Source organism: Brienomyrus brachyistius, chromosome 21, assembly GCF_023856365.1.
Source record: "Brienomyrus brachyistius isolate T26 chromosome 21, BBRACH_0.4, whole genome shotgun sequence".
In the NCBI taxonomy this organism is placed as follows: Eukaryota; Metazoa; Chordata; class Actinopteri; order Osteoglossiformes; family Mormyridae; genus Brienomyrus; species Brienomyrus brachyistius.
In genome coordinates, this window is record NC_064553.1 from 3,989,759 (window position 1) to 4,017,700 (window position 27,942).

At 51.4% G+C, this 27,942-nt stretch overlaps 1 protein-coding gene across 1 annotated transcript; it reads right to left on the reverse strand.

The window, feature by feature from the left end:
• Positions 1-297: 297 nt before the first annotated feature.
• On the reverse strand, positions 298-27,373 carry LOC125716914 (ephrin type-A receptor 4-like). The gene is made up of 17 exons (XM_048989750.1): positions 27,130-27,373; positions 25,617-25,684; positions 23,563-24,226; positions 13,810-13,965; positions 12,333-12,668; positions 9,946-10,070; positions 9,093-9,252; positions 8,828-8,939; positions 6,699-6,757; positions 6,308-6,421; positions 5,990-6,175; positions 4,321-4,382; positions 3,918-4,127; positions 3,667-3,816; positions 3,003-3,196; positions 2,224-2,385; positions 298-2,124 (listed from the first exon to the last, which is right to left on the reverse strand). Exons 1-17 carry the CDS (start codon positions 27,215-27,217, stop codon positions 2,010-2,012), a joined length of 2,961 nt encoding a protein of 986 aa, XP_048845707.1. The 5' UTR covers positions 27,218-27,373; the 3' UTR covers positions 298-2,009.
• Between the last annotated feature and the right edge of the window lie 569 nt (positions 27,374-27,942).

Genomic DNA, 27,942 nt, shown 5'->3' on the forward strand with positions numbered 1-27,942 from the left:
GGAGTAGGAAAGGATGGAGGGAGGGAGGGAGAAAGAGCTGAAAGTGACCCTGCCCACTTCTCCACAAACACCAGGTGTGCCACATCTGACCCGGGCACTAAGCGGACGTACCTACATTCCCACCTCCCCTGAGGAACACAGCCAATTACACAGGTCACACGCTTACGCTTGAGGAATATTAAAACCATTTAAAGAAGGCGGACATCTGCTAAGCTCGTAAGAAAAACAGCAGAAACACCTAACAGAAAAGCGGAGGCCATTTTACCGAGTAATAAACAAAAATAGACCCCCCTACCATTGAGGATGAAATGCTTTACTTACTTCCCAATCCGTTACAGGCGTTAAAGACGCCACGTTAAGAGAGTAAGAATCTCATGCGTAATATCTGCAAGCATTTATTTTACATTCTTTTTTTATGAATTTTACGCGTATCAGTCTTATTTTAAAAAACAGCCCATGAAGATAAAATGTTTTCTTCTTTTTCCCGTCTATGCATCCCCGTGCAGCACCTTCCGGAAATCTCAGGGCATCTTGGAGATTTCGCTGCACCCTGGGGCAGATTCGGAGACCTCCGGTATAGTGGGGTGGAACAGTTCCGTATGAGAGAGACGGCCGGCAGCGTCCCTGGGGTCCGACTGCTGGGAGGCCAGATGGGTGAAAACGAAAACCAGTCAGTCTCCTGAAGACACTGGCTCTAAAAAGAGAGGCTTTGTCCCCTGATTGCGACTGACGTCAGGGCCGATTCTTTATGCTGCTCCCGTCTCTGTCCAAAAGACCTGGAGCTCCCCTCGATGAGAAGCTGAACGGTTCACGTGGACAGAACCTCTATCCACGTTCCTGTCCGCCATACGTCAGGGGTCTTCCACTGTTGGCTGTGAACCAACTCGAACCCGGAACAGAGCATTCAACTCAGTCACTGGGAAAGTAAAATGGCTGGAACAGCAATGAACAGACGCAGTCCTTCGGGAAGGATTTCAAAAATCTCCTTGAGGAGTTCTCTCTTCTTTTCTTTCGGGAGCTTCGGGAGCACACAGGCCTACGAGACCGCGTTTGGAAAGGTGTCGCCGCACCCAGTACACAATGACACAGTGTGAAGACGCCCCAACCACAAATCGTGCTCATCAAAGACCAGACAGACCCTTTAGAAGAAAACGAATCACAGGCTGGCAAATCAAAAAACATTTCAGCCAGGAAAAATAATTACATTCATATTCATTCCGTACTGACCCGATCTGTGTTGTTAGCTTCATTACTTTTTTTGGAACTACCTTAAATGTGAGTGACGAGAAAATGCCCCCTCCCCCAGGTTAAAGACACGTTTGGTTCGGTCCACACAGCTCCCGGGGTTTTACTCCCCAGCCACTGTGTTGACTGGCGTCCATCGAATGCGGCATACACGGGGAGACAGTACGTGCCTGGGTGGACATGCTCTGCTGCAAAGGGAGAAATCACGGGGGGAGGTGGCCGTGAGGGCTACGGCGGTCCGTGCACGTGATCTTACGTCAGACGGTCAGAGATTATGGGGTCCAAGGCAAAACTGGCTCATATGTAAGACGAGGACACAGCTGTGCGATACAGAAGGGCTCGAACGAAGGTGAGGGTGCAAGGAAAGTAAACATGAATAACATGGCAGTATATTACAAAGAACGATTTATACAAAGACATACGAATAAAATGAAAATTCAAACAATCTATATCTTAGTATGCGAGAAATCACCATAAATGTGACGCGCAAGAAACTCGTAGTTCCTTTCCTACAAATACATGGCAAGGGTGCCGGTTTGGTCCTTCAGAACTACATTCCAGTCCAAGACAACATTTCCACTGTCTTGTCGCAAAAGGGCAGCAATGATGTCGTGTAAAAGTGCAGCTTCCTGCTCCTCATTTCCTATATTCCTTTTTTTTTCCCAACGTAGTTTAAAGTGCATGGATGAGGTAAACAATTTTATTATTTCGCAACCTTCCTCAGAAATGGCCAGCTTCGAGTTAGTCTGTGGTTTCTTTATCCTTCACACCGGTACCATCCCGTCCTGCATCGGTTGCACTGGGGACTGCATTTCCTGGACACTTGATGGGACTTTGTTATGGTGCGCCGCTGAAGATATTCCCATTCTGGCCATGTCCCTGCCGACACAGCACACTCGAGTTAATGCGCACGTGCCAACGCCCAGTTCTCCCTCACGGGCTAGCTGGCCTTGGGTTTGGGTACCTTCGGAGACTTACTCCTGAGTCATGCGGACTGCGGCCTCAGGGCTGGGAAAGCCGGTGGACCTGAAGTTGTCCCTGGACCTCTCCATCCCGATGGCATGCAGCCAGTCTCCCACGGATCCTCCAGAGGAGGACAGCTGCTCAGGGCTGTTCGGATCCAGCAAGCCGGTACCGGTCCTGGACAGGGAGAGAGACGAGGCAGGTGCATGTGAGTGAGTGTTTGAATGAGTATGAGTATATGAGTGGGTCTGTGAATTAGTGTGAATATATGTGAGGCTGCATGAATAAGTGTGAGTCTACTATATGGACAAAAGTATTGCAATCTTGTAGTAAGTAGCAATTGGCCGTGGCAATTGGTAAGTGATTGCAAAGTGGAAACATCTGGGAGCGAGTCCAGCTGTGAGGTGGGAGCCAGACAAGCTCACAGACAGGGACCTGATCACCCAACATCAATACCCAACACGGATGGCAGCGAATGCCACCAGCAATGACCCAGTGGCTAATGGAAAGCCGTCCCAAAAGAGTACAGGCTACTATACCAACTAAGGATTAGCCGGCCTCATATTAATACCCTGTGATTCAGAGTGAGATGTTGGACAGACTGGATTCCCAATACTTTTGTCCATAAAGTGTATGTGTGAGGTTACATGAATGAGAGTGTTTGTTAACAAGGATGAGTATGTGTGTGGTTCTGTGACTGAGTGTGAGCATGTGTGGCTGTATGAATGAATGTGAGTATGTTTGAGACCTGTGTGTGTGTAAACGCAGTGGGTGCGGAGTATCAGGTGCCTCACCGCGGAGCCTCCCCTCCCGTCCTCTTCAGGCTGCTGGGGTTGCGGATGAGCTTGTCCAGCATGTTGACCGTCTGGCTGAACTTGGGCCTTGCACTGCGCTCCATCTGCCAGCAGTCCAGCATTAGCTGGTGCAGGGCGACGGGACAGTCCATGGGTGGGGGCAGCCGGTAGCCCTCCTCGATGGCTTTGATCACCTGGGATTGTGGGAATGCAAGGGGTCAAAGTTCAGAGGGCATAGAGTGTCTGGACCCCAATTAAATAGTGCAATATGCAGCTCAGCAGGCTAGAGATCTGTGGTTGTGTCCAGAAGGGTCGCTGGTTCAAGTCCCGTGACTAGCAGAATAATCATATCACTATTGGGCCCTTGGGTAAGGCCCAGCTGAATGCTGCATGGCCTTGACCTCTGACCCAAAAACTGTCACCTGTATATAGAGGTGTGTGAAAACTACGCAGCTTCACAGGGATGAAGGAAATGCGTTTACGTGCTATATTTAGTCTCAAGCTGCCTATTCGCTCGAAGATCCCATTATTACATTAATGAAGCTAAGTAGCTGGGTATTTATTTTTTAATATCTCTGCTCCTCAGAGGTACTTGTCATCCTGGTAACAACGAATGGAGGCTCGCTCTGCGGCAGGCTCTGGAAAAGCAGGTGGAGACACTCACGTCCTGGTTGCTCATGTCCCAGTAGGGCCGCTCGCCGTATGACATCACCTCCCACATGACGATGCCGTAGCTCCACACGTCGCTGGACGATGTGAACTTCCTGTAGACGATGGCCTCGGGGGCCGTCCACCTGATGGGGATCTTCCCCCCCTGTGGTAGATAAGTCCCCCGTTATGGCGGAGTGGGCGCTTAATGCAGGCCAGGCATTTTGGGGGCAGAGGGGTGAATAGGCGGAGGTGCTGGAGTCTTACCCTGGTGGTGTAGGCGGCCTCTGGGTCGTCCTCCAGCACGCGCGACATGCCGAAGTCGGACACCTTGCACACCAGGTTGCTGTTGACCAGGATGTTCCTGGCGGCCAGGTCGCGGTGCACGTAGCTCATGTCCGACAGGTACTTCATGCCCGAGGCGATGCCACGCAGCATGCCCACCAGCTGGATCACCGTGAAGCGCCCGTCGTTGTTCTGCGGAACGACGGCCAGGTGAGCAAAGCCGGAAAAACCCGGCTCCACCGGGATACAGAGCTGCCCCCTAACCCTACTGCCCTGCCATCCATGTCCTCAGGGCACTTCAGCAGGGGGGAGGGCCGTCATCTCTTTTTGGCGTGTTAGCTTGGTCTGGTTGCTACATACGTAGAGACAGCGACGAGCGACTCACCCTCAGGAAGGTGTCCAGGGATCCATTTTCCATGTACTCCGTGATGATCATCACCGGCTTGCCTGCATGGACAGGACGAGGGCGTCAGCGTGGATAGGACTGCTCATGGGAAGGGGGAGAGACCTCGAGCAAGGAGAATGGACCTTGGGAAGGTCTGCTCACCCGTCATCTGGACCTCTCTAGCCCCCCCCCCCCCCCCGCCACTCCCCCATAGAAAATTCATCTCAATGGGAGGCCACTCATGAAGCATGACAACTGCCTTGCTCGCAGCGGATGAAAAGGAGCGCCCCTTTGATTGACAGCTCCCGATCTGGCCTGAGAAGACAAAGCCCGCCCCCTTAGCCCTAACTCCTCCTCCGCCTTATTCTCTCTCCCATTCATTTGCATGATTTTTGCATTTTCTGGCTTTGTTTACATCTCTGGACGCGCCGAGGGGTCCTGGTTACTATTCTCCGAATTCCTGGGTTGCCGACTGGTTACCATGGAGACAACATACTGCTATCGAAATGGTATAAGAGGCGGATGGCGGGGGGGTGGGACACCACGAGAGCGGCACAATAGCCATAACAAGCTCACCCGCTCTGAGGCCTGTTTAACCCTGACCCGCTCTCCCACTCCCTCGACGACATTTAATACTCACACCGGAGACGACCTCAAACAGTTATTAAATAAATGCATGTCAAACATCCCAGCCAGGCCTGAGGGACTGAGGAGATGAGTGTAGTTACAATCACAACATCGCCCATCCGGACTATCACTGTCCCCTCTGCATGTAGGTTGGTGCTGGGTTTGCTGACGCTTGCTGTCTTGGGCTGGGCGGGGGGCGGGGGGTCTCTTCCTCCCATCCTTGCCGCTCCCTGCTCTCTCACTGTTTCTCCCTCTTCTCCAAGAGCAGTTAAGAGCCCAGAATGGTGTCTCGGAGGAGACCGTAGAGCTCATCTGCTATTCATACCCGCACTCGCCAGCTCTCACGGGCGCTGTCCGCCCAGAGCTCAGTATCCAGCGGTCCAAACGCCGGCGAACCAGCACTCCCGTCATTCGAGCAAGGGGAGGAAAAAAATCCAAAAACTCCATGCCAAGAAAAATGAAAGCCCAAAGAACGAATACAGATAGAGTATCAGCCCAGAGCCCTGGAACCATGTGGAGCTGACACTGTGATGAATGACTTCTTCTTCACATATTGTGAAAAAAGTCACCTCACAGCTGGGTTCCCTGGGACGGGCTCCTTCCCCACGGGACTGGGGGTCAACTGGTTCCCACTAGCAAGAAGCAGGCCTAGCGCAGGTCAGAAATTAAGCTTTCGTAGTGGTTTTTGAGTGACTTCTTTCGAAGGTTCTTCCCATACTATACCAAAGCAATCTAGTCAAACTGATTTTATTGAGGCGGGATAAAAAGCCCTAAATCCCAACCTTACTAAGAGCCCCATCTCACCGGCCAGGTGCAACCCCACAAGCGCACTGCAAGCTAATGATAATACTGCTAAGGTCAACCCCAAAGCTTCCTACTGTCAAAATTCACATCATTTCCTTTTCTGAAGGTACCTTGAGATTTTAAGATATTTACGTGTCCAGGAACACTGTGCTCCAGCTTCTCAGATGAGAAAAATCAGTCTAATTACTGTATTCCAGCTAAATGCTACCATGTCAGCGGCACCAAGCACGGAACTCACATTTGGTGACCACGCCCTCCAGGTGGATGATGTTGGGGTGGTCGAACTGGCCCATGATGCTGGCCTCGCTCAGGAAGTCCCGCCTCTGCTTGTCGGTGTAGCCGGCCTTCAGGCTCTTGATGGCCACGCAGATCTCCCGCTTTCCTGCCAGCTTCAGCCGGCCGCTACACACCTCGCCGAACTCCCCTGAGGAACACAGCCGACCATCCCATTCGCCGCTTATAGGTATTCTATTCCACTCCCGAGTCAAACATTTTCAAACCGGCCTGCTGTTTGGATGAGCTTCCCTCTTTTCCATGTGAGAGAGACTTGGCTTACCGATGCCGATGACCTTCTCGATCTTAATGCAGGAGGCGTCTATCTCTTTGGCAAACTGTCGAATGGCACGGTTAGGGTCCTCGTAAGTGAAGGGATCCACGTAGGTCTTCATACCTACAAAAAAACGTTTATATACAGCATATTTGCTTGGCAAAAGCTTTTATTCAAAGTGACATACAATTGAAAAAGCAGAGTCTCTGGGGCAATAGGGGATTAAGGATCTTGCTCAGGGCATCATTCTGCAACATCATGGAACTGAACCGATGACCTTCTGATCAGAAGCACAAGCCGCCTCCCTGCTATAACGGCTCCTGGAGGATGCGAAAATCAAGGAGGAACCAGCCTAATTCTTGCCCTCCACCTTCCTGTGTTGGGGTGCATCGACACTTACCTTGGGGGGGGCATTTCTCCTCGTCCGCATCCTGCTTCGCTTTGCTGTACTTACTCCTCCTAAAAAAAGTCCAACGAGAGATGAGAGCTGCTAACACACCCGAGATCTAAAGAACGTACAAGCTTCCATTTAGCTCTGTTGTGTGTGTGTGTGTGTTTTTGTTGGTGTGTGGGGGGGGCAGGGTACAATCACAAAGAAGAGATGGACATAAACAGATCTAGAGAAGAGATTAACTGATCACAGATGGACAACACTGTATATCTTGGCTATTGCTTTTAAAGCCCCAATCTCCCCATGAGACTGAAGCAACAGACAATAGAGTGAATGAGACATATAAAAGGTCATTGAGCCAGAAGATAAAAGGCAGCGAGGGACCACCTGCGTGGCCGAAAAAGGCCACACACTGTAGCCGAGGGAGCACCTGGGCTCGCTCGCCGGCTGCGTCTCCGCCGGGGAAATGTCAGCACGCCGGCGGCAGCGGCGCTCCAAATGAGGCATTTTGTTCAGCATTTAGGCTGCGCCTCGCAGGAAGCACTCAGGAGCCGCTCACTAATGCGCGTCCCTCCGGAAACAGCGCGTCTCTTCATTCTCCCGCCGATCCATTTGTAGTTTATCGGCACGCGCAAAAAACAAACTGCGGACGCGAGACCAAAGACTTTGCGGAAGGCGGGGAAAGTTCACGTCGGTTTCGCAGGCAAATTCCTTCGTTTAAAATCGGCGGGTGATCTTAAGGACACCAGACCTTGTGAGGGATGTGTGTCACGTGTTGCAGTGTGAGGCTTTCGCCAGGTTCAAACTGGGATCGAAATATCACTTTCCTCAACGGCAGCCTCTACAAACAAAGAAAACGCGAAAACTAAGGTATCCGTAACCCGCAGAAAGCTGGCCGAGGCGCCGCTCCCACCAGAGACGGGAACAACAGCGAGGAAATCCTCAGCGAGCCGAGAGTCCTGCGTTTGGAACACCCAAAAACACAGGAAGCTGTCAAGATGCCGACCGATACGACAGGCTCATTACGATTCTTCCCTTTGTTCGTCCCACCAAAAACACTCTGCTGGGGGGGGGGGGGTCAAATTATTACGCTTCATTCCAGAACCAACCATGCCACGGATACATAAAAATAGGTCTTTTTTAGAATATGGAATGTTTAGTTTGCGATTCTGTGACATCCCCTGTATTTTACATACAAACATTTTAGAGAAACTATATTCATTGTGAAACATATATTCATTACCTTGTGTTCCTGAGTACAAAAATAAATGATTTGGGGGAAAAAAGCAGAGTTATAAATCATTCCTCTGAGAGCTTTTTTTCTGAGCATCCAAGTTAAATGTCACCCCTGTGTATAAATACATGTATGGCTTTTAAGACTGTCTCTTACCAGGGGTTTTGTGCCATTTTCAGCACAAACAAGAAACAATTTTGCTGTTATTTGTTAGGACGGCCTCTTCCTGTTTTTCTCTCATAAAAATAATAATATTGATAATGCATCTGTCTTATCCACCTGCTCATCCAGTCCTGGGTCACAGCCGCAGTAATAAAAGCATTTTTTATTAGACTGCATATTTGGAAACATCACTGGGAGCATTATATGGGATTATAGCCCTAAACGAAAATGCTCGAAATGAAACGAAACTGCTCACGGATCCAAATGGCCAAAGGCTGAGAGAATTCGTGGAGGGTGAAAACAGTTTTCCCGTGAAACCGCTGTGAATTGACAGTGTGTTTTGCGTGGCGGGTGACGTGATCTGCAGATTTAGAGCTAGGTAGGGCATGAGCGACAATTTTTTGTAAGGGGATGGAAAAGTGAAATGCTTCAGACAGTGGTCAAAAAAACGCTGAAATATTCTCCTTGGCAAAACACCAGCTTCAGAGTTCTGTGTGCGTCTTACTGTCGGTACACGTGCAGAGTGGCGTGCAATTGAAACCACAGCGGCGGCATATATAACAATAAACGACCTCTGTAAATATAGCTATTAACTCCGTGGGTACGGCTCCGAATCACGAGAGCAGATAAGCGGCAGGAATCAGCTGTACTGTCGCAGAGAGGACGTGGACCACAGGGCGCGAAGACAGCGGAAACGGAGGATCGCGGAAGAGCAAAGAGCGCTTGGCGAGAGGTATCTGACCTTCTGGAAATGACGAAGGCCCCCACAGCCACGAGGAGCAGGCCGATGGCACCGGCGCCCGAGGCGAGCAGCACGGTGGGGTTGGCGCCGTCGCCGATGACTGGGGATGGGACTAAGATGAGAGACAACGGGATTTATTAGTGGTTCAGTGCCTGGCCATGCTGCGAGTGCCAAAAGCAAGCATAGGGTATTTTAGCATGCGCCGTGCGGTCTACGCGGCCCAGAATAGGCAGCCCCTTGCGGGGTCCAGAGCACCCCAACATACCAGAGTTAGTCATTAGCTCGTAGGGGGCGCTGAATTCGCCGTAGCCCGCGGCCGTGCGCGCCCGCACGTGGAAGACGTACGAGGTGAGGGGCGACAGGCCTTTGATGTCGGCACTCCGGGAGGAGGTCTTGATTATTCGGTAGCTCCTCTCGTTCTGGTCCTGGGGAGGGCAGATAGAGAGCGGACCAAAGCGAGGGAGGAAGGAGGAGAGCAAGGAGATTACTTTCAGCGTGTTTTGGTGAATATGCTTTTCTGGAAGGTTCTACCCACTCATTAATCCTCCTTGTGTACGTTATGCAGAGCAGTGGAGATATTTAAACGTGTGATCTAGGGCTCAATTCATTTCGCCATCTAACTGCCACAGATAGTGACCTGCGGTCAAGGACCAACCTCATCGCAAGGCTGGGCCTCACCAGTCAGCAGTCAGATGCTGAAAATCCTCTCGCTTGTGTACGTGTTCTTTAACTACACAACCCTACGTGTTCTGGAATGTTCCTGGTGGGCTCGACTGAGCAGCGCACGCTCGGACGCTTTAAAGGTCGTGTTTTGCTGACATCACGCAGGAAGGGCTACTGTCCCAGTTTGCGACAGCATGTCGGAGCTTCCGGAAAGCGGTGGTTCAGAAAGGCAGCGCCTCCATAAATCATTACTGACGCGGTGCCGGCGGTCTGACAGAAATAGCTGGGATCATCTAGGAAGCCTTGGGCAAAACAATGACACCGGCACAAGTTACTGGAAAAGGGTCCTTGGCTTCAAAATCCGCCATTTCCGCTACGGTGCGCTGACATTTTGTCTCCTCCGCAACCGCCGGCCTCGCCACCTGGTGGCAGGAATGCCGTACGCCGCTCCTCACCTTCTCGTAGTACTTGACCTCGTACTCCAGGATGACCCCGTTGGATCGCTCGGGCGACTGCCACACCAGTGAGACGGCGTGCCGCGTGATCTCTTTGGTCTGGATGGTTGTGACTTGGGAGGGAGCTACAATAGCAGAGATACAGCGCTTGAGGTCCGGCCCGCCGAGGTCTCGCTCAGTTCCCTTCCGGCGCAGGAGCCGCCATTCGGCCCCAGTTTAACTTTAAAATAACAAAACAGACTCACTATTTACAGTTTCAGTAAAACTTGGTTTCCTGCAATGTGAGCCGGACTCCAATTCGTCAGGCATGCGTTTGACTTTCCTCTTAAAGGGCCAGTGCTCTACTACAGCCTTGCACTCCCGACCCAAAAAAAAACGCAAACCAGCTCAAAAACTCACTCCACACCTCAGGGGCGCGCGCACACACACGCGCACGTGCACTCCAAGTGAAACTGAGTGCCCGTCTGAATTTTACAGGGCTGCTGAGGCCTTTGTTATGGGCATTATTATTGTAATCATGGCCTCTTCAGGCGCTCCTTAAGAACGACCCAAGCTGTTCAAACGGCTGTAATTTCCCTGGCTACAAAGAGCACGCCGCTCCCATCTGAGGTGATTCTCCTCGTCCTGGAAACCTGCATTTGTTTGTCCCACTTAACGACTGCCCCCCCCCCCCCAGATCACCCTGTCGCTAACTTCCAACCAGCCTGTTCGGCTCTGTTTTCAATGTGCGTCAACTTGAGGTTTGACGCCACGCTACGCTAATGCTATGCTAATGAAGCCACTTTTGGGATACTCCCCTTCATGCTGCCGACGAGCGTCTCTCTCTCTCTCTCTCTCAGCTCGGCCGCGCGGATTATCGCGCAGGTGTGGCGCTGCTCGGCGGACGTCCCCGCGGCGCTAAGCCGAGAGCTCTCCCTCGCGCGCCCTGTCCATCTGCCACAAGCTGACACCACACCGGAGCGGCGCACGCTAACAGCTGACTACACCAGACTGTTTTGCTAAGTTTCAGGCTAAAGTTGCGGCCACGTGCACCGAAAGCCACCGGCAGAGTGGGAGAATGTGTCCAGGGTTAGATGAAGACTGACAGAAGCAGCCTCAGCGTCTCCGACTCAATTTAAGATGCTTAATTAGTATACTTGTGCAGCCGACATGTTTATCTGACAAACAGCTGTGGCCTTCAAGCCATAAATGCGGGACGTGCTGTTAACCACTAAAGCCAAAATTGTAACTTTACAGAAAATACTTAAAATAATGGCACTCCCCCCCCCACCCCGACCGGACAGCTTTCACATTCACGCAGGTCCGGTCTCCTCGGCCCCTGACACACTCGCCCCCCCTTTGTTCAGGCCCCCCCCCCACGTGCAAATGACAGGACTGACCACAATGGGGTTGCTTTCCAACTGTGGGAACAGTCGGGCCTTCTAAGGCTTGGCTATTGGGCCTGTAAAATCGTGATTAGTATAAGGGCCCCTCCTCCCTGGAAGCCCCAGAAGACCTTTTAGGGGCTTTTATTTTGGGGGGCTTTTGTTTCTCGGGCATTCAGCCAGCAGCTGTCTCATCCTCACAGCAAACGCCACGTCCGGCAGCTCGTAGTGGCGAGTAAACCGCTTTAATGAGGGCCGTGGCCGTGACAGGCTCCCCGGTCCCGCGGACACCGAGAGCCGCTCGCGAACAAAGACGGCTTCTGGAAACCCAGAGGGAAGAAACCAAGGAGCGCGAACAGGAAACAAAAAATAATGCGCATCGAGAGTTTTCAGTTAAACTCTGTAAGCTGGAGAGCAAAGTTACAGGACATGTTTGTGTGACACACGTCTAACTCGGCCAATCAGATGCTGGCTACAGATGCAGGCAATCGTGACAGGGCCAATGGCAGTGCAATTTCAGGGAAAGCCATTACTATGTTAATGACTGTATACTGGTATGTAATTAAGAATGAAACAAAGAAAAGCAAAGGCAGGTTTGTAAAAGAACTACTAGGCTTTGACCCCAAAGCATTTCACAGCTTTTCCTCTGTAGTCACTTGCTGATCATTATATAATCATTTATGGCACAAGGATTTCATACAAATGGCTGGTTAGCGGTGACACCCCCCAGAAGGATCAGGTATCTATACCTTTGTGGGGACTCTCCATTCATTTTTATGGGGAAAACTAATCCCAACATGACAACCTTATCCCCCACCCAGCCCTACGCTCAACCATAAGTAACCAAACAAAATCGGAGACTTTTGGCATTTTTAGTTTTCGTTTGCATTTACAGATATTTGTAGGGACCTGAAAAATGGTCCCCACAACGTCAAAATAACATGTTTTTATGACATTGTGGGGGACTTTGGTCCCCACGATGTAACATAAACATAATCCACACACACACACACACACACTCACCGGCCTGGTTGGTGGTCACGGTGACGGACACAGACTGCTCGCGCCCGGGACTCTGCTGGGACACGCCATTTACGGCCCAGACCTGGAAGGTGTAGTTGGTGTGGGCCTGCAGGTCGGTGATGGCGACCCGCGTGTCTCGCAGCCCCTCCTTTTGGGGAGAGTAGTGCACGGCGCCCCCGCAGGGCTGACAGCGCCGCGGGTCCGGTCCACACCGCTGGCACACCACGCTGTAGCTGAGGTCGTCGCGGCCGCCGGACGACTCCGGCGCCGTCCACTCCAGGGTCAACGACGTCTCGTTCACGTTGGAGATGAGCTGCTGGGGGGCCGAGGGGGGCCCTGGGACGGAGACGGGGGGGCGGGCACTCGTGAGTTCGTTTGCACGTGTAAATGTGTAAAAAGATACACGCAGACATTAAGATGGATCACCATTGCTGTCAGACCGGCATCCTGACCCACTCCACATCACTGCTGGGCAGTTAGTGCTTAACCCCATGAGAAACGTTCTAGGGCCACCAGATGAATGTCTGACTCCAAGTTTCATTCTTATATGTGTTTAAAAAAGAGAATAACATGGGATATGTGGAAAAAAAGCATTCCGAGGGACGGGGATGCAGGACAGCGTGTGTGTGTGTGTGTCTGTGTGCATGTGTGTGTGTGTGTGTGTCTGTGTGTGTGTCTGTGTGCATGTGTGTGTGTGGGCGTGGGGGCGGTGTTCTGCGTTACTGAGAATTACCACACCTTCTCTTTTTACCTCGAAGGGTCAACATGAGGTCTGATTAACCTAGGAGACAGTGACACCCTCTGTCATGGTAGACGGAGCTTGTGTCTGACATTAAGCTCCAGATGAGCTGTCAAACCTGCCAACCTGCTGTGCTGTCGCAGAATTCTGATGGTTTGGGTTACAGACCAACATCCACGGCAGCTTAACAAAGTCTACAGCTGGACACTGAATTTATCGTATATTTTACTGAGGCAGCTAAGATTATAGGTATAACGACAGTAACCTGTCTGGGATGCCCCTACAACTACAGCAGTCAAAGGTCAGGGGTCAGAGGTGAGACCGGTGACAAAGTATGGCGGCCAAAAGTAAAGGGGAGACACGAGAACAGAATACAACAACATGGGACGCACACGGTGAATCGGAGAGACAGACACACAAAACACACACAGACATACCCATATAGTCAAACACATACACACACCATCACATGTACGTCAATGAGAAATTTACAGTGAACAATCAATATCCACAGACACATGTACATTCCGACATACTTTCTCTAAACTCACGAGGTTAAATTCCTGCAAACTCTTGCTTTTAATGTTTACCCACCATAACGAAAGTCAACTGCCATAAAAAGTTATAGTATCCTTAAAAGAAATTAAGAGGAAAGGCTAACAAGTGTAATTTGCAGACTTGCATGCAGGTTCACACACACACAGGCTGACACGCACACCCCCGCGCAGGGACACTTACGCGTGCACGCCATGGAGACGGGGTCAGAGGTCGAGCGGAAGTATCCCTGGTGGCAGCGGCAGGTGGGGGAGGCCTCAGTGGGGGAGACGCTGTGCGGAGGGCAGGCCGAGCATCCGGGCTCCGTGGCCTGGGCCTTGAAGAAGCCGGGTCTGCAGGCTGAGAGTGCGAGAGGCATTGCTGTCATCACCCGTCCGCGCCCCACCCCCCCAAGACCCCCCCACGACCCCCTTCTGTCATCCACGTTTCCGGGTACAGACGTCCCACCATTCTGCGGGGAATCAAAGCGATAAGGGGCGGCAGGAATGCATGAATGAAAGTGTGCTGGCCTGAGATCCTGTTTATGACCCTAATTACCAGTCCCGGCCGTCTCCCGGGAATGCTGTCAGCGCCTTATCGTCGGCGTTCCAGTCCCCTCCTGGGATCGTGCGGCGTGATCCGGCAGACACCGCCGCACGCCCCCCCTGCCAGCGATGGAAGGCCAACTTGTGGCTTTTCATAGAACCTTTATAGCGTGGCCAATAGCTGCCTATCAACGGCGGCATAAAACACGCTCATGAATCTCAAGTGTTCTGCGTTCTTCTGAACCACTGGGCCATAAACATTATCTGGACTTTTACGGTCGTATATCTTACTTGAATCTACGCCGCGGCTTAATAAAATCGACCGCGGGATAACCGCGGTCGTCTGGGATGGCTCTACCAGATGGGTATTCTTCCCACCCTTTACTGAACTACAAACTGCAACACAGGAATGTCTGCCTGTCACAGGGGGTCCTGTCTGGCATGTTCATGCTGTTCCGGACCTTCACGGGAACCGCATGCGGTTTGACAGCCACCGCACAGGCGAGGAGTTCGGACAGCAAGGGACTCTTTGGGCATGAGGAAGGGTCAGGAAGCCCCATATGTGGAGCAGCCTGTAACCCAGCCGCTGGGAGCACTGTGTGGCTCAACAAGTTACATTGCCTGTGACCAGAAGGTTGTCGGTTCAAAACCTGTGGTCCGCTAAGTAATTTCACCGCTGGGCCCCTGAGCGAGGCCCTTCACACCAGTTGCGCAAGGGACAGTCCCTGCTTTCTCAAATTAACAGCGCTTTGGATAAAACGCTGCTAAATCAATACATTAAATGAAATTATACTGGTAATTCACTTACCAAGAGTTTTAAGTTCAGAATAATGATAGGCATGGAAAGGTACCAGATGACTGACCCAGGCGTACAGCTGGACGTCTGCCAACTGATCAGCACAGCAGCGGTGTCCTGATGACCCCCCTCCACTGTGGCTCAGAAACGTCCCCCCTCCCCAGCCTAACCGATTCACTGAAAGCGGGGAGCCAATCAGCAAAAAAGATGGGAGTGGGGTCGTGTTAATCGGCATTCGACAGACGAGCTGTTGCAGATGATGTGAGGGGAGATTATTCCCACTTTGATTGGGAGCGGTCTCAGATGCAGAAGCTGACTGGGGGGGGAGGGGGGGAGAACAGGTCTTCAGGCAGGATCGGGGGGGGGGGGCACTTTTAACAGGGGGGGGCTTTATCTTTGTGCAGCAGAGGGGAAAGCGAGATGAAGTCCCCCCCCACCAAAAAAGCTCACCGCTGGTTCCTTTTAGAGGAACGCCCGGGGGAGAGTTAATTAAGGGTTGTGCCCTGGGGCTTCTGACATCACAGGGTGGGGGGGGGGGGACCAGGGGGGGTAGCCTGCACCTGATCCTAAGACCTCAGCTCTTTACTGAAGTGTCCGAAGAAATCTGACTTTACAGGGAGCTGCCACATGTTGAGTGGGACGCCCCCGCCAAGCTGAGCCCTTACTGTGGCCACTACTGTCCCATCCTAAACGTAAGCCAGCTGACTGGGGGGCTATTTGTGCCGCAGGGCAAAGCAGCTTTGTTGGGGGGGGGGGGCTGACACTGGATTAAACTGATGGGTTTTTTGCCCATTGATAATAAGGCAGTGATTACAGGCTTCTCCCCTGTTATTCAGGATCGTTACCCCCCCAACCTGAAAGAGGGACAATGTGCCCTCTTTGTAACGCTAAACAAAGGCAGAGGCCTTGATGGCATTTGTGGATCTGAACCTTCATTCCCCTGCCCTGCTGGAGTGAGGGCATAATGCTGGCATGGAGGTGGGGGGCTACGCGTGGATGTGGGCAGCAGGAAAGCAGTTTGTGTGGGTGTGTGCGCACAGGGGTCTGCAGGAGTGTTTGAGTGTGCATGTGAGACTGTGTGAGTGCGTGAGTGTGCATGTGAGACTGTGTGAGTGTGCATGTGAGACTGTGTGAGTGCGTGAGTGTGCATGTGAGACTGTGTGAGTGCGTGAGTGTGCATGTGAGACTGTGTGAGTGTGCATGTGAGACTGTGTGAGTGTGCATGTGAGACTGTGTGAGTGTTTGAGTGTGCATGTGAAATTGTGTGAGTGTTTGAGTGTGCATGTGAGACTGTGTGAGTGCGTAAGTGTGCATGTGAGACTGTGTGAGTGCGTAAGTGTGCATGTGAGACTGTGTGAGTGCGTAAGTGTGCATGTGAAACTGTGTGAGTGCGTGAGTGTGCATGTGAGACTGTGTGAGTGCGTGAGTGTGCATGTGAGACTGTGTGAGTGTGCATGGAGGACTGTGTGAGTGCGTAAGTGTGCATGTGAGACTGTGTGAGTGCATGAGTGGCATGTGAGACTGTGTGAGTGCGTGAGTGTGCATGTGAGACTGTGTGAGTGTGCATGGAGGACTGTGTGAGTGTGCATGGAGGACTGTGTGAGTGCGTAAGTGTGCATGTGAGACTGTGTGAGTGCATGAGTGGCATGTGAGACTGTGTGAGTGCGTGAGTGTGCATGTGAGACTGTGTGAGTGCGTGAGTATGCATGGAGGACTGTGTGAGTGCGTAAGTGTGCATGTGAGACTGTGTGAGTGCATGAGTGGCATGTGAGACTGTGTGAGTGCATAAGTGTGCATGTGAGACTGTGTGAGTGCGTGAGTGTGCATGTGAGACTGTGTGAGTGCGTAAGTGTGCATGTGAGACTGTGTGAGTGCGTGGGTGTGCATGTGAGACTGTGTATGTGAGTGAGTGTGCATGTGAGACTGTGTGAGTGCGTGAGTGTGCATGTGAGACTGTGTATGTGAGTGAGTGTGCAAGAGGAAGTGTGAGCAGCAAGTATCTCTCTTTGGCAAAACAAAGGGGCACAAGGGGGAAAACAAAAGGACCAAAAGTTTCAAAAGCCCTGGAAGGTTCTGCTGTAGCGTTTCACAGTGTGTGGGGGGGGGGAGGAGAGAGGACGAGGCTGCAGGGAGGGAGAACAGAGGAGGGAGAACAGAGGAGGGAGAACAGAGGAGGGAGAACAGAGGAGGGAGGGAAGCCTGATGAGAGAGCAGGGCCACGTCACGTCACACGGCTTGGAGAGCCAGTAACGCGTCAGATGCAGACTCACACACAGGGAGCTCAGACTCTGTCCCCCCCCCCCGCCCCCCCCAAGATCCCCAGCTCCCTCCACGTCAGTAAAACCAGGTAGGGAGGGGGGCCTGCATTGTAGGATTAGAGAAACAGCTTGCAGCCCCTTGAGATATTGTGGGGTTGCCTGGCCCACCTGAAGCAAATGATTCAATCAGGATCAGACAAAGCCTGTTGTTACTAATCTCCGTTCACTGGAAGGCAAACTTAGTCCTCCCTCCCGCTGCCGTTTCCCAGAAACCCCCGGTGCTCGTCCCACACCTCTGCTTCGAGACAGGAATGCAAAGCGATTCATAACCACCCCGTACGAGACGGCTTTCTGGGCGTCGGCCATGGGTGGGCCTCTCCGCACTTCTCGTTGCTGTATTAATGTTGGCCTTATCATCAGGCTCACCACAAAGACGGTGCCACTCACCACAAAAACGGTGCCACTCACCACAAAGACGGTGCCACTCACCACAAAAACGGTGCCACTCACCACAATGGCTCAAAGGAAGGGGGGCACATGGATTTTCCAAAAGCAACACCAAGACGGAATCTGGGCACGAACCAGGAAGGAAAGGTGGCCGCACAATAAAACGACGGTTCATGGTGGGGGGGGCAGCTGCTAGGCAAGTTAGCGCGTCAATGCCTCTGTATGGCGACAGTCAATCCAAAGCCTGACACATTCCGGAAGTTGTCATCATTCGCAAGCATCCCGCAGCAGCAGGACAGCTCTGATATTATAATCCAGCCGATCCCCGTCTCCTTTCCGTTCAACCTTTACATCATTTTTCATATTTTATCTTTATCAGCGTATTAGAACGAGGATTCGCAGCAAGATCGCCCAACTGCTTGGGCACACAACGAACCATGGTCCAAGTGGGCGGGGCCTGAGTGGAGGCCCGCCTCCCAAAAGGAAGTGATGCGTAAAGGCTCCAGCCCCCTGTGCACGGCAACCGCCATTAACCCCGGGCAGCAGCCTACGCGAGCCCGGCTACTCTTTGTGCAACGCGATCCGCTAATGGCTTTCGGGTTAGCACGGGTTAGCCGACTAATGCAGCCTCTCAGCCACAGCTGGATGCTCCAACGCTAATGTCACGACCCCCCCCAGGCGGGGCCCGACGCGGAGCCCTGGGACGGGTAGTGCGGACTGGCGGGGTCCGCTGTCTGGCTCGTTGAGCCGCGTCACGCTCAGCTAAAAGCACCGAGGCTCCTCCATGCATTCCCACCATCAGCTGACACGGCTCTGACTGCTGAATATCCCCGACACGATCAGGAAAAACTGCGCTGACCTTTAAGCAATTTTCTGCGAAAGTAACGGAAAAAGCATCCTCACACTGCGAATGCGGCCTGTTTCTGCCTTCTTTCGTTAGTCTGTCTGCTCCGATCGGGGGCCACCTACGGCTAGAACGGCTCCCGCCGTCACTGCCTTTCGCTGTTTCCGCGGTAGCGGTGGCCATGTTGCCGTGGAAATAGCGGAATCTGGTGACGGCGGGGACCATTCCAGCTTAGACGAGGGTCCCCAGGACCTGTCACTTAGGAATGTCCTTGGAGTCACGTGTAGGTCTGCAGGACTCTCTGGCTCTACCTCTGCGAATTGGATTCTGAGCCCCTCCTTCCAGTCTAATCCATTCAAGAGTTTTTGGCCCTCGCCCCCCCCAACCCCCCGCCGCCTCTCGCCTCCCCCCAGGCTGGGATGCTAATAGGCTCAGCGGTGGCTTAGACCACATTTCAGTCACACTTAATAAACCACATTCTCCTGCTGTGAATCGCTTCTGTCAGGGGCTCGGTGCAGTAGGTGATTGATTGACTCACTCTGCCCCATGTCCAGTCAACAGCTCAAAGAGGAGTGATGTTAACAGCCTTTAGATCACATGTACAAAAAAAAATAGCCACTCTAAGAGAAGGGGGGCTCTTTTCCTGGGGGGTGGGGGGGTCACGTTCCGACAGCAAGACAGCTATGTAAGATAATGAAGTCCCCCTTGGCGATTAACCTCAGCTACTGAGTGAAGTCGGGTGCGACACGTAAGTTCATGCAAGAGAGGGACTTAGCTAATTAAATAAATCATATAATATTCTAATTGCATCGGGTCTGTGTGGTGAGTAACGAGCGAGATGGCTGGGGGTGGCCACTGGTCTTGCAGTGAGATGAAAGCCCTTCAAATTAATTGGCAGCGGTAATGTTCTGTGGTAAAGAATGCTTTGCGAGGCTCACACCTAATTACTCGTATTCACTCAACCATTTTTATCACGCCATAATGCCTTCCTGACTGGTAGACAGGTGCCGACAGACGTCTGTGAGAGCCGGGGTGGGGGGCGGCATCACCACGGCGACCCCAGCCCACAATCCCTGGAGTCATATGACCACAGGAAGGGGAGCGAGGTGGAGGTAATCCAGGCCGTTCTTATGGGGGGGCTACCATGGCGACCGAAACGCACGCCGTCGAACCGGCTGTCTCCGCCCGGGTTACTTTCCCAAGCGTGTAAGAAACATGGAGGAAGCAGTAAGGGGGGGGTGGGCATGGAGGGGGGGAAGGTAGCAAGGCGGGTGTTTCAATGCAATGCGCAGGACATGGCGACGGGGCAAGCCGGGCGATGAAAGAGCCAAGAGGGGAAAAGCTTCGAGGAAAGACGGGAAAGAGAAGAAACATCTGGAAATAATGAGAATGAACACACACACAGTCCTGGAGACAGAGTGAGAAAGACCAGAGAGCCACCGAGCGAATCCGCTTCCCTCTGAGGGCGCGGCCTCTCAATACACTCACCAAAAACACTGTCCGTCTCTGAGCTGCGGAAATGCTTCTCCCAGAGACCCGGCCGGAACGTCTGCCGTCACTCCCGCGTGAAAATGTGTGCGATCTGCCATTCATGTGTCAGGGGGAGGCTGATGGTGTCTTAAATGTCCCCGAGTGGCTGATAGCGGCGAGGTGCTCAGACCAAACTGACACTGGACTGAAGATGAGGCTCATGGGGAATTCTGAGCAGCCTTTAGGGCTCGTGTGTCTCTATGATTCTCAGAAAGGAAAAGCTCAGCAGGAGGGGAGGAACAGGACAAGGGGATGGAGCATTAAGGGGGGGGGGCAGTACACACCAGGGGGCACCTGAGACCATGACCTTCTTCTCCATGCCAGGCTGGTGGAGGTCGAGGGGAGAGTTCACTGACACACAGAGTCACACACATTCAGACACAGACACACACATACACAGACAGACACAGACACATGCAGGACACGGACACACACACACACACACACACACACACACACACACACACTTCCAGTTTGGAATCGACTTGACCTCAAGGCTGGTCCAGGGAAATTAGAAGCGGCACTGCTATAAAATCTGAATTATAGATCTGAAATGTAAGCAAATAAATGTAAATCAGTGACTGGGGGAGGGGTGCTCTGGAACAAGGGGGGCAGGCCTCTTCATAAAGAGGGGGGCCTGGGGGCCATGTGCTGTGTCGCTTTGCATTTGGGGGACATACAGAATATGCAGATGAGGGATCCACCAGCGACCAAAGTGCAGGACTCTTTCTTTCTCTCCTCTTGCCACATTCTTCCTTTCTCTCCCTCACTCGCTCCTCTCAGACAGCTGACGGCCCTTCTTTTCACAGGCCTGGGGGAGGGGTGTGTGGGGGAGGGGGGTGCAGGGGGGATCGTGACAGGAATCAACGTGCGTGGCCCGCATTGGCTCAGAGATGGATGGCGCATTCTCCCAAACACGCTCGGCCTGTAGGGGGCGGTGTGTTTTACATGATGGATGGCGAGTGCCGAGTCCGGCCATGGAGGACAGGCGCGATTCAGCAGGTTGGGACCAAGACAGTGGAGCAGAACAGAGCAGCGACTGAGACCTCACGGGTCACTGATCATTAGGGGTGACGTTACCGATTTTGGACCCATTAAAAACATAGTACATTGGGCCCCAACGCAGACCAAATCCAAGTATGCTACGGATATTTTTCGCCCCCCTTGTAATGATCCTAACTTCGCGGGGCCCTGCTGGCCATATCTGTGGCATCCACCCGTAGCATGACGTTCACTCGGTTCCACAAATTCTCTTTCGCCTGTCTGCCCCTCTAGTCCCGACACCCCTGAAATTCACCACTGTCGTAAACAACACATTCGATAATAACTGTTAAAGTGCCAGTGAAAATGAATAAGCTGAACTGCCTGTGGACTGCTGCGCGCAGCTATCTGGCGAGGTGAATGAAGGCAGCGTGCAGCTTCCGAATGACCCAGAACATTCAGTTTACCGCTGACATCTCCGACGGCGTCATAGCAACAGTCGACCCTATTCGGCGCCAAAGTCTCCAGGCACAAAGTATTGTACGACAGCGGATAACCCATAATTAAGTACGTCTCGCCCTAATAAAAAAAGAAACACTGCAAGTTTCTAAGTCATTTAAATCTGTTGCCAATCAGATGAATGCCTGATGCTTGGTTTCGGGATGCGGCTGGGGATTCAGCACAGCGAGAGAGAGAGCGAGAGCGAGAGAGACAGAGAGATGTATGGTGCACAAAATGGCCAGAGAATCCCGAAATGTTTATAATTCAACATGGTCCTTATGAAGTGCATCTGGAGCTACCCTGAACACGTGCGTGTCCACATCTGCGGCATGTATGTGCCTGTTTATGCTCCTGGCGTGTGTCTGTCTGAGTGTATCTTCATATGAGTCTGTCTTTGTGTCTGTACGCCCGTATCTTTAGTGACAGGGTCAACTTACAATAGCAAGCTGTCAAACTCTGAGGTCTTAATCAACGTCAGTCTCTAATGGACACAGATGGATGGGAGCGGCGAGCACCTCTGACCCCGCCAGTGTCCGTCCCGTCGCATTCCTGCCCCTGACTGCCCTCAGCCCAGCGGGGAGGGGGGGGAGGAGGGCGGCTGTCGCATTCACCCGTCCCCCCGCCTCCGCAGCCGTCCGACTTTCTCTGACGCCCTGGGACGTCCCACCGAGCGACGCCCCCTTCTCCCCACAGACCGTCACCCCGTCATGGTCGTCACAGTGAAGGCGGACCTTTCGATCCGACCCCCGCTCTGGATTCACGCTCCGAAATATCAAGCAGAACCCGAAGCCTGGGAGTGTGAAGGACCTTTCAACCTCACCCTGGAGAGGAGGATGCCGGACGCTGTCGCAGTCGGGACGGCGAAGCGACAAGATAATCCACCGTGTCGGCGCCCATTTAGCCAGAGCGAGACTCGGGGCGTGAATGTCAGCAGGACTGACACTGTACTGACCAGAACTACAGACGGCGCTGCATCGCTGAAAGAGGCCCTACGGCTCTGCAAAGCCTGCGCTTTTTCTAAAACATGTTGCGTCGTTTCTTTTTTTTCAGTCATCTATTCCAATTTCAAGGTTCATTACTCTACTTTAGAAAGATGTCCTGCGGTTCAGATGCAGCCAGAGAAAATGCAAACCCTTCCCTGTGTATTTATTGAAAAACAAAGAGAATAAACCAGCGGATTAAAGCGGACGTCCTGCCTAATCTCCGTGTGAAAGCGTCTCGCGGCGTTTTCTAGCTTCTCCTCTACATTTCAGCTTGATCTGCTCCTCAAAGATTCTGAGTCTGGATCCCTTTGGAGGGCTGCACCAGCAGAGGTGGAGGGCTCGGCGATGGGGTGTTAACCGGCAATCAAACTTCCCGAAGCAGCCTTGACCCCCGACCCTCCCAGAGCAGACTTGACCCCTGACCCCGCTCTTAAGACTCCCTGCCCCGTCTTGCCACTCAAACCCTCAAAATGTCCATGCAGCACACCAAGGGCAAGCGGCCGTCATCTTTCCGATGCCGTTTACATCGTCTCATCCTCTGCCTGCCGTCCTTTGTTTTGTTCCCGTCCCCGGGACGATTAAACGGCCTCTCGGGGGTGGGCCAGCGTCTGTCCGCACGTTAAGTTCATTCCGCTGGCAAGCAGCTGAAGCGAGATCCTCGATTATGCCGCCACCTGACGAGCAAACCCCGAGGGGCGCTTCTCAAGTCGCATAATCAGCGCGGCGTTTTTAACTCGCCCGGCTCCACGTCGCTCCTCCTGCTCTGAGCTGCTCTGTAAACACATTTCCTATCTAATAATCTTTTATGGACTAAATGTACTTATAACACAAATACCAAGGGGAGGGGGGGGGGGGGGTGCAAAAAGAGAAGGAGCGGCTCCATTTGGAGGTAAGTACAAACACAATCTGCAGACAAACCAGCAGAGCAGGCAAATGGTTGGACACCTATATCATAGGACCCCAGACACAACCTGAACAGCATATGACACATGTATGGGTAGATGGATGGATGGAAGATGAGGAGCTGGGGTATATATCCTCTTGTTCGGTGTCCCTTACTGGGGTAACTTACCATTGCATGTGCCGCCACGTTCCTCGTACCCGGGGCTGCACAGGCAGCTACCGATAGGCACCAGCCACTCGCCATCGGCGCCGCAGAACATGCGTGGGGCGTCCTGCTCCTCGGAGTTGTGCACGCAGGAGCCGCGCACCTCCACCAAGGAGGAGGTGTCACCACCCGTCACTGTGTCGGGGAACTGCGCCAGGTTGCGGACGGTGAGCGGGCAGCGTTTGTAGAAGACGCGCACAGAAACCAGGGCGATGCAGGCACCCACGTCCTGGAAGGCCAGGTAGAAGCCTTTGCGGGTCAGCGAGCCCACGACGCGCACCTCAGTATTGAGCTTCATGATGCGGTCGCCGATGTCCACCTGCGTGAAGCTCTCGTCTGCTGCCACCGTGTCAATCTTGCCGAACTGGCTTTCGCGGATGTAGCGCTCCTTGTCGTCGTTGGACTCGTAGTAGTAGAGGTTGAAGGTCTCCTTGCAGGTGCCTGTTACCCCCGGCAGGCTGTTGCAGTCACGCAGCGTGAACTTGATCTCCACGTAGATCCGCTGGGCGCCGCCGCGAGCGATCCAGTCCGTCCGCAGCCAGTTGTTCTGACTGGACTCCATCACGTTGCACACCTGGTAGGTGCGGATGGGCGTGTTCTTCTCATCCATGATGCTCACCTCCTCCCACTAGTAGATGATGCCGCAAAACAGGACAATGCTCATTTTCATTACTCATTACCAAACACGGGAGAACCCACAGCGCCTACAGAGCCCACAGGTCACAAACATTGATTTAAAAATGAATAAAACAGAAAGCCTGCTTATCATCTCAGCAGTTGCAGGGTGCAGGCAATTACGGTGCTGGCCTTTCGTTTCTAGGACGATAGTAATCGCTCAGGCGTTTTTTGTTGCGAAAACGGGACTCTCAGACGCAGCTTGAAGCTCTCGTTAAAGTTTCAATATTTTCAAAAAATATATGACACAATTTACCCATGAATCGGTAGCTAAATGCGTGCCTTCAAGCGGTTGTGCAAACTGAAAAACCTGTAATCAAAATCTGTAATGGGGAAAAAACGTGTAACATTATACGTAGCAGCAAAAAAGGATTTGAGAATTCACATTTGTTTACTGTTTATTTTCTTGAAAGTATATCAAAGGAAATGCCGCAGGGGACGTCGCTCTATCGGACCCTCATCGGATCTCCATATCCGAGGCGCAGGTAGTGCGCTATACCGGCCGTTAAAAGTTACCGAAAAACGAGTAAACGTGTGCTTGAGGACAAGAGTTTTAAAAATAATAATAGTAATAATAATAATAATAATAATAATAATAATAAATAGCGCAGTGCAGCTGTTGCAGCTTTTAGATAAAAATTAAGTTAATTGGCCATAAATTTAATCTATCTTAAATTTAATCTTAAAAAATAAAGAAAATGTAATTATACATTTACTTATATTTTAAACGCAAAAATGAGAGACTAAAATGTCTTATCAATGTTATTATTTATTTATATTTCAATTTTCACAATACGGCTAGGCCCTATATATAGATTGAGACATGAGCCAAAAGGAGCCCAAGGAGTCACATAATTTTGATGTGTAATAAGCCACTGTACATAGTGGGGCAGCTCCGAAGCCAGCAGTAATAAAGGCGGTTTGCTGGAGCGTCCCCGTACGTCTCGGCGCTCCCGTATCTGCGCTTAATCAGCCCGCAGTCCGCACGCCGCTCGGGCCCGATACAGACGTTCACGTTTCCCCGTAATCGGTAGTTTTGAACAGTTGCACTTTGTTTCCTTATCAGTGTTACCCTATATACACCAATTAGACGGGTCACGGGCGCGGCATTCATCCAGATCTCCTTCCAGGTGATCCCCCATGATTCTGTAATCGCCGAAAAGGCCCCTCACCTTTTTCTCTTTCCGAGTGGGGGATATAAAGTTACCCCACAAAAGACGATTCATTTAACTGTCTATTCATGAAATATGACGCCTCTGAACAACATCGTTCTCGCGTTACCAAGGAAAAAAGACATTTAGGTCTTTTCTTAAGAGTAGATATTATGCGAGGGGTGCACTTACCCCTCCTTCTGTTGGGCTTGCCACCCATTTCAATTCCCCTTGCACTGTTCGGGAGTCCAGGAGCGTCACTAAAACAAAAAGTAAATGAACAGAAATCCCCGCTGAGTGAAAATGCATGCAAGAGCAACAATTAAGACAAAAGTGTAGCTCTCAGCCCCGTGTGTGTCTCTGCGCAGGGAATTCAATTCAAATATTACAATTTCATAGCCATAGTCACAGTAGCGCGACGTTCCCCACGTAATCCTTCTTGTTTACGATCATTAAATTGAGCATTAAAGTTTGTATCTTTGTCTCAATATTAAACAAACAAGTTTTTTAAAAAAAAAATATTTATGAATAATGGGACCTTTCTGCGATAATAATGTCAACAATAAACAATTCATGATAACATAAAACGTTTACTACACTTATTTAATAGCCTACTGATTTTCTGTTCCCTGGAATACTGAAACAAACGGTAAGATAAAATTCACGCAAAAAAAACAATGAGGTTCCAGAAAACACCATTAAACAACAGACTGTGTGTCTACTTACTCGGTAATTTATTCTGGTTAGGCTACAAAATATTTGTATTTATATAGAACGAACAGATACAATTTTAGGAATGTGTATGGCTTTAATCTGACGCGCAGTTCGAATCAGATCTACACACTGACTGGAAAAGAATAGGGGGTTTGGATGCGATCCAACGGTTTGATCTGAGTATCCGAGAAGGACTGGTCAGCAAAGAATTTATATTTCACAGTCAGGAATGAATCCCTCGAAACGAGTTCTTAATCCATATGTGACAAATTGTGTCGCATAACAGAGAAAGACAAATAATTACGCAGAGCATCTGGTCTGTATGAAACCGGTCTCAGAACGCAGTCTAACGTGTACAGTGAACGGTGACGTTCAAAGTTAACTAGGCTCCTTGTACCGTATTTAATGCATGTATTGCAATGTTCAAACTATTTTTGAACGCACAAAATTTACCAGTAACATCCCGCGTATAAACTTCACTCATTCAACGGAAAGAACAATATCTTCAATAACTGGTGAAGTACAGGATTATGTTCTATATTACGCTGGACAAAACTATATGTGCATTAAAGCACGTATATGTATAGTTGCGATTTTGCGTGTTTTATTTCGCATAAAAACGAACTTTTTGTAACGTATGTCTTTGGATAGCACGGCATCTTCGTGTCCCCTCCGCGCACAGCAATCGCCACAACGTGAAGCTCGTCAGGTTGCATACGCGGATCTCTGATTACAAAAAAGTCGAGTCCGTCTCAATTTGTATGCAAGGACGCGACGTTTCCAACTCGCCCATAAAACCCATAAAAACACAGCATGCAGAAAAGAAATTAAAAATGAAAAAATCCTGGTAAATTCTTGAACACATCTTCAGTCGATGCGGGACTTTAACAGCGATGCCCGCAGACTAAAATGCTGTAGTCCTTCATAAAAGAGCCATCGGTGGGGGGGGGGGGGGGGAACAAATTCCATTAAGATCCCACTTCTGTCTTACCTTCATTCGGAGGATAAGTCCGAGATGTGGAAACAAAGCTGGAAATTCCAAACAGTACAGACGACACCGTGAAAAGAAAGGCAGCCATTTGCTCGGGTTCGACTCCGTTTCCTTCGCTCCGAGCTGCCCAGGTCCGAGGTGCGCTCGTATCCCTGTGGAATAGCTGTTGGAAGCGAGCGCCGCGTCTATACCCGCCGCCAAGGGGCGTTCCGGCCGCCTCTGACGCGCCAGTCAACCCGCGTGCATCCCTACAAACTCACTTACCGCAGCGCACCTTTCGCGCACTGCCGTCCGACACAGCGGCGGTTTATTTGCGCCTAAGCGTCAATCGATTACCAGTTTCATGTTACATTGTTGCGGTATTTTACTAAATGTAATTATGGGTTTCAGTTAGAGGGTCTGATTTTTTTTAAAACAATTACCACTGTTTTTACAGGTCTGCTTGAATATTATTGTCGCAGCTGTGCGTGAATTACCGTTTCCATCTCCAAACTGCACCATATTTAATGGCAAAGACAAACAACTTGTGAAACTTTCTTGGGGTCCCGATCAATGACAAAAAAACGGGAACCAGCACGATTCGTTCGGTATATTTTAGGCTGCCTTACTCAAAATAACAACACAGAGAGGGTGCCTGAAAAACGCCTACTGCTACCCCCATTACCGCTCGCGACGCGAAACGTTTCCAATATACGCTCTCCTGATAGCACTATATACTGCAATGCGCAGCGAAGAGTGGCAAAACAAGGGCGCCGCTTAGCGGCTACTTCGAGTACATCCCCACCAATGCTATGCACTTTGAACCAGTCACCT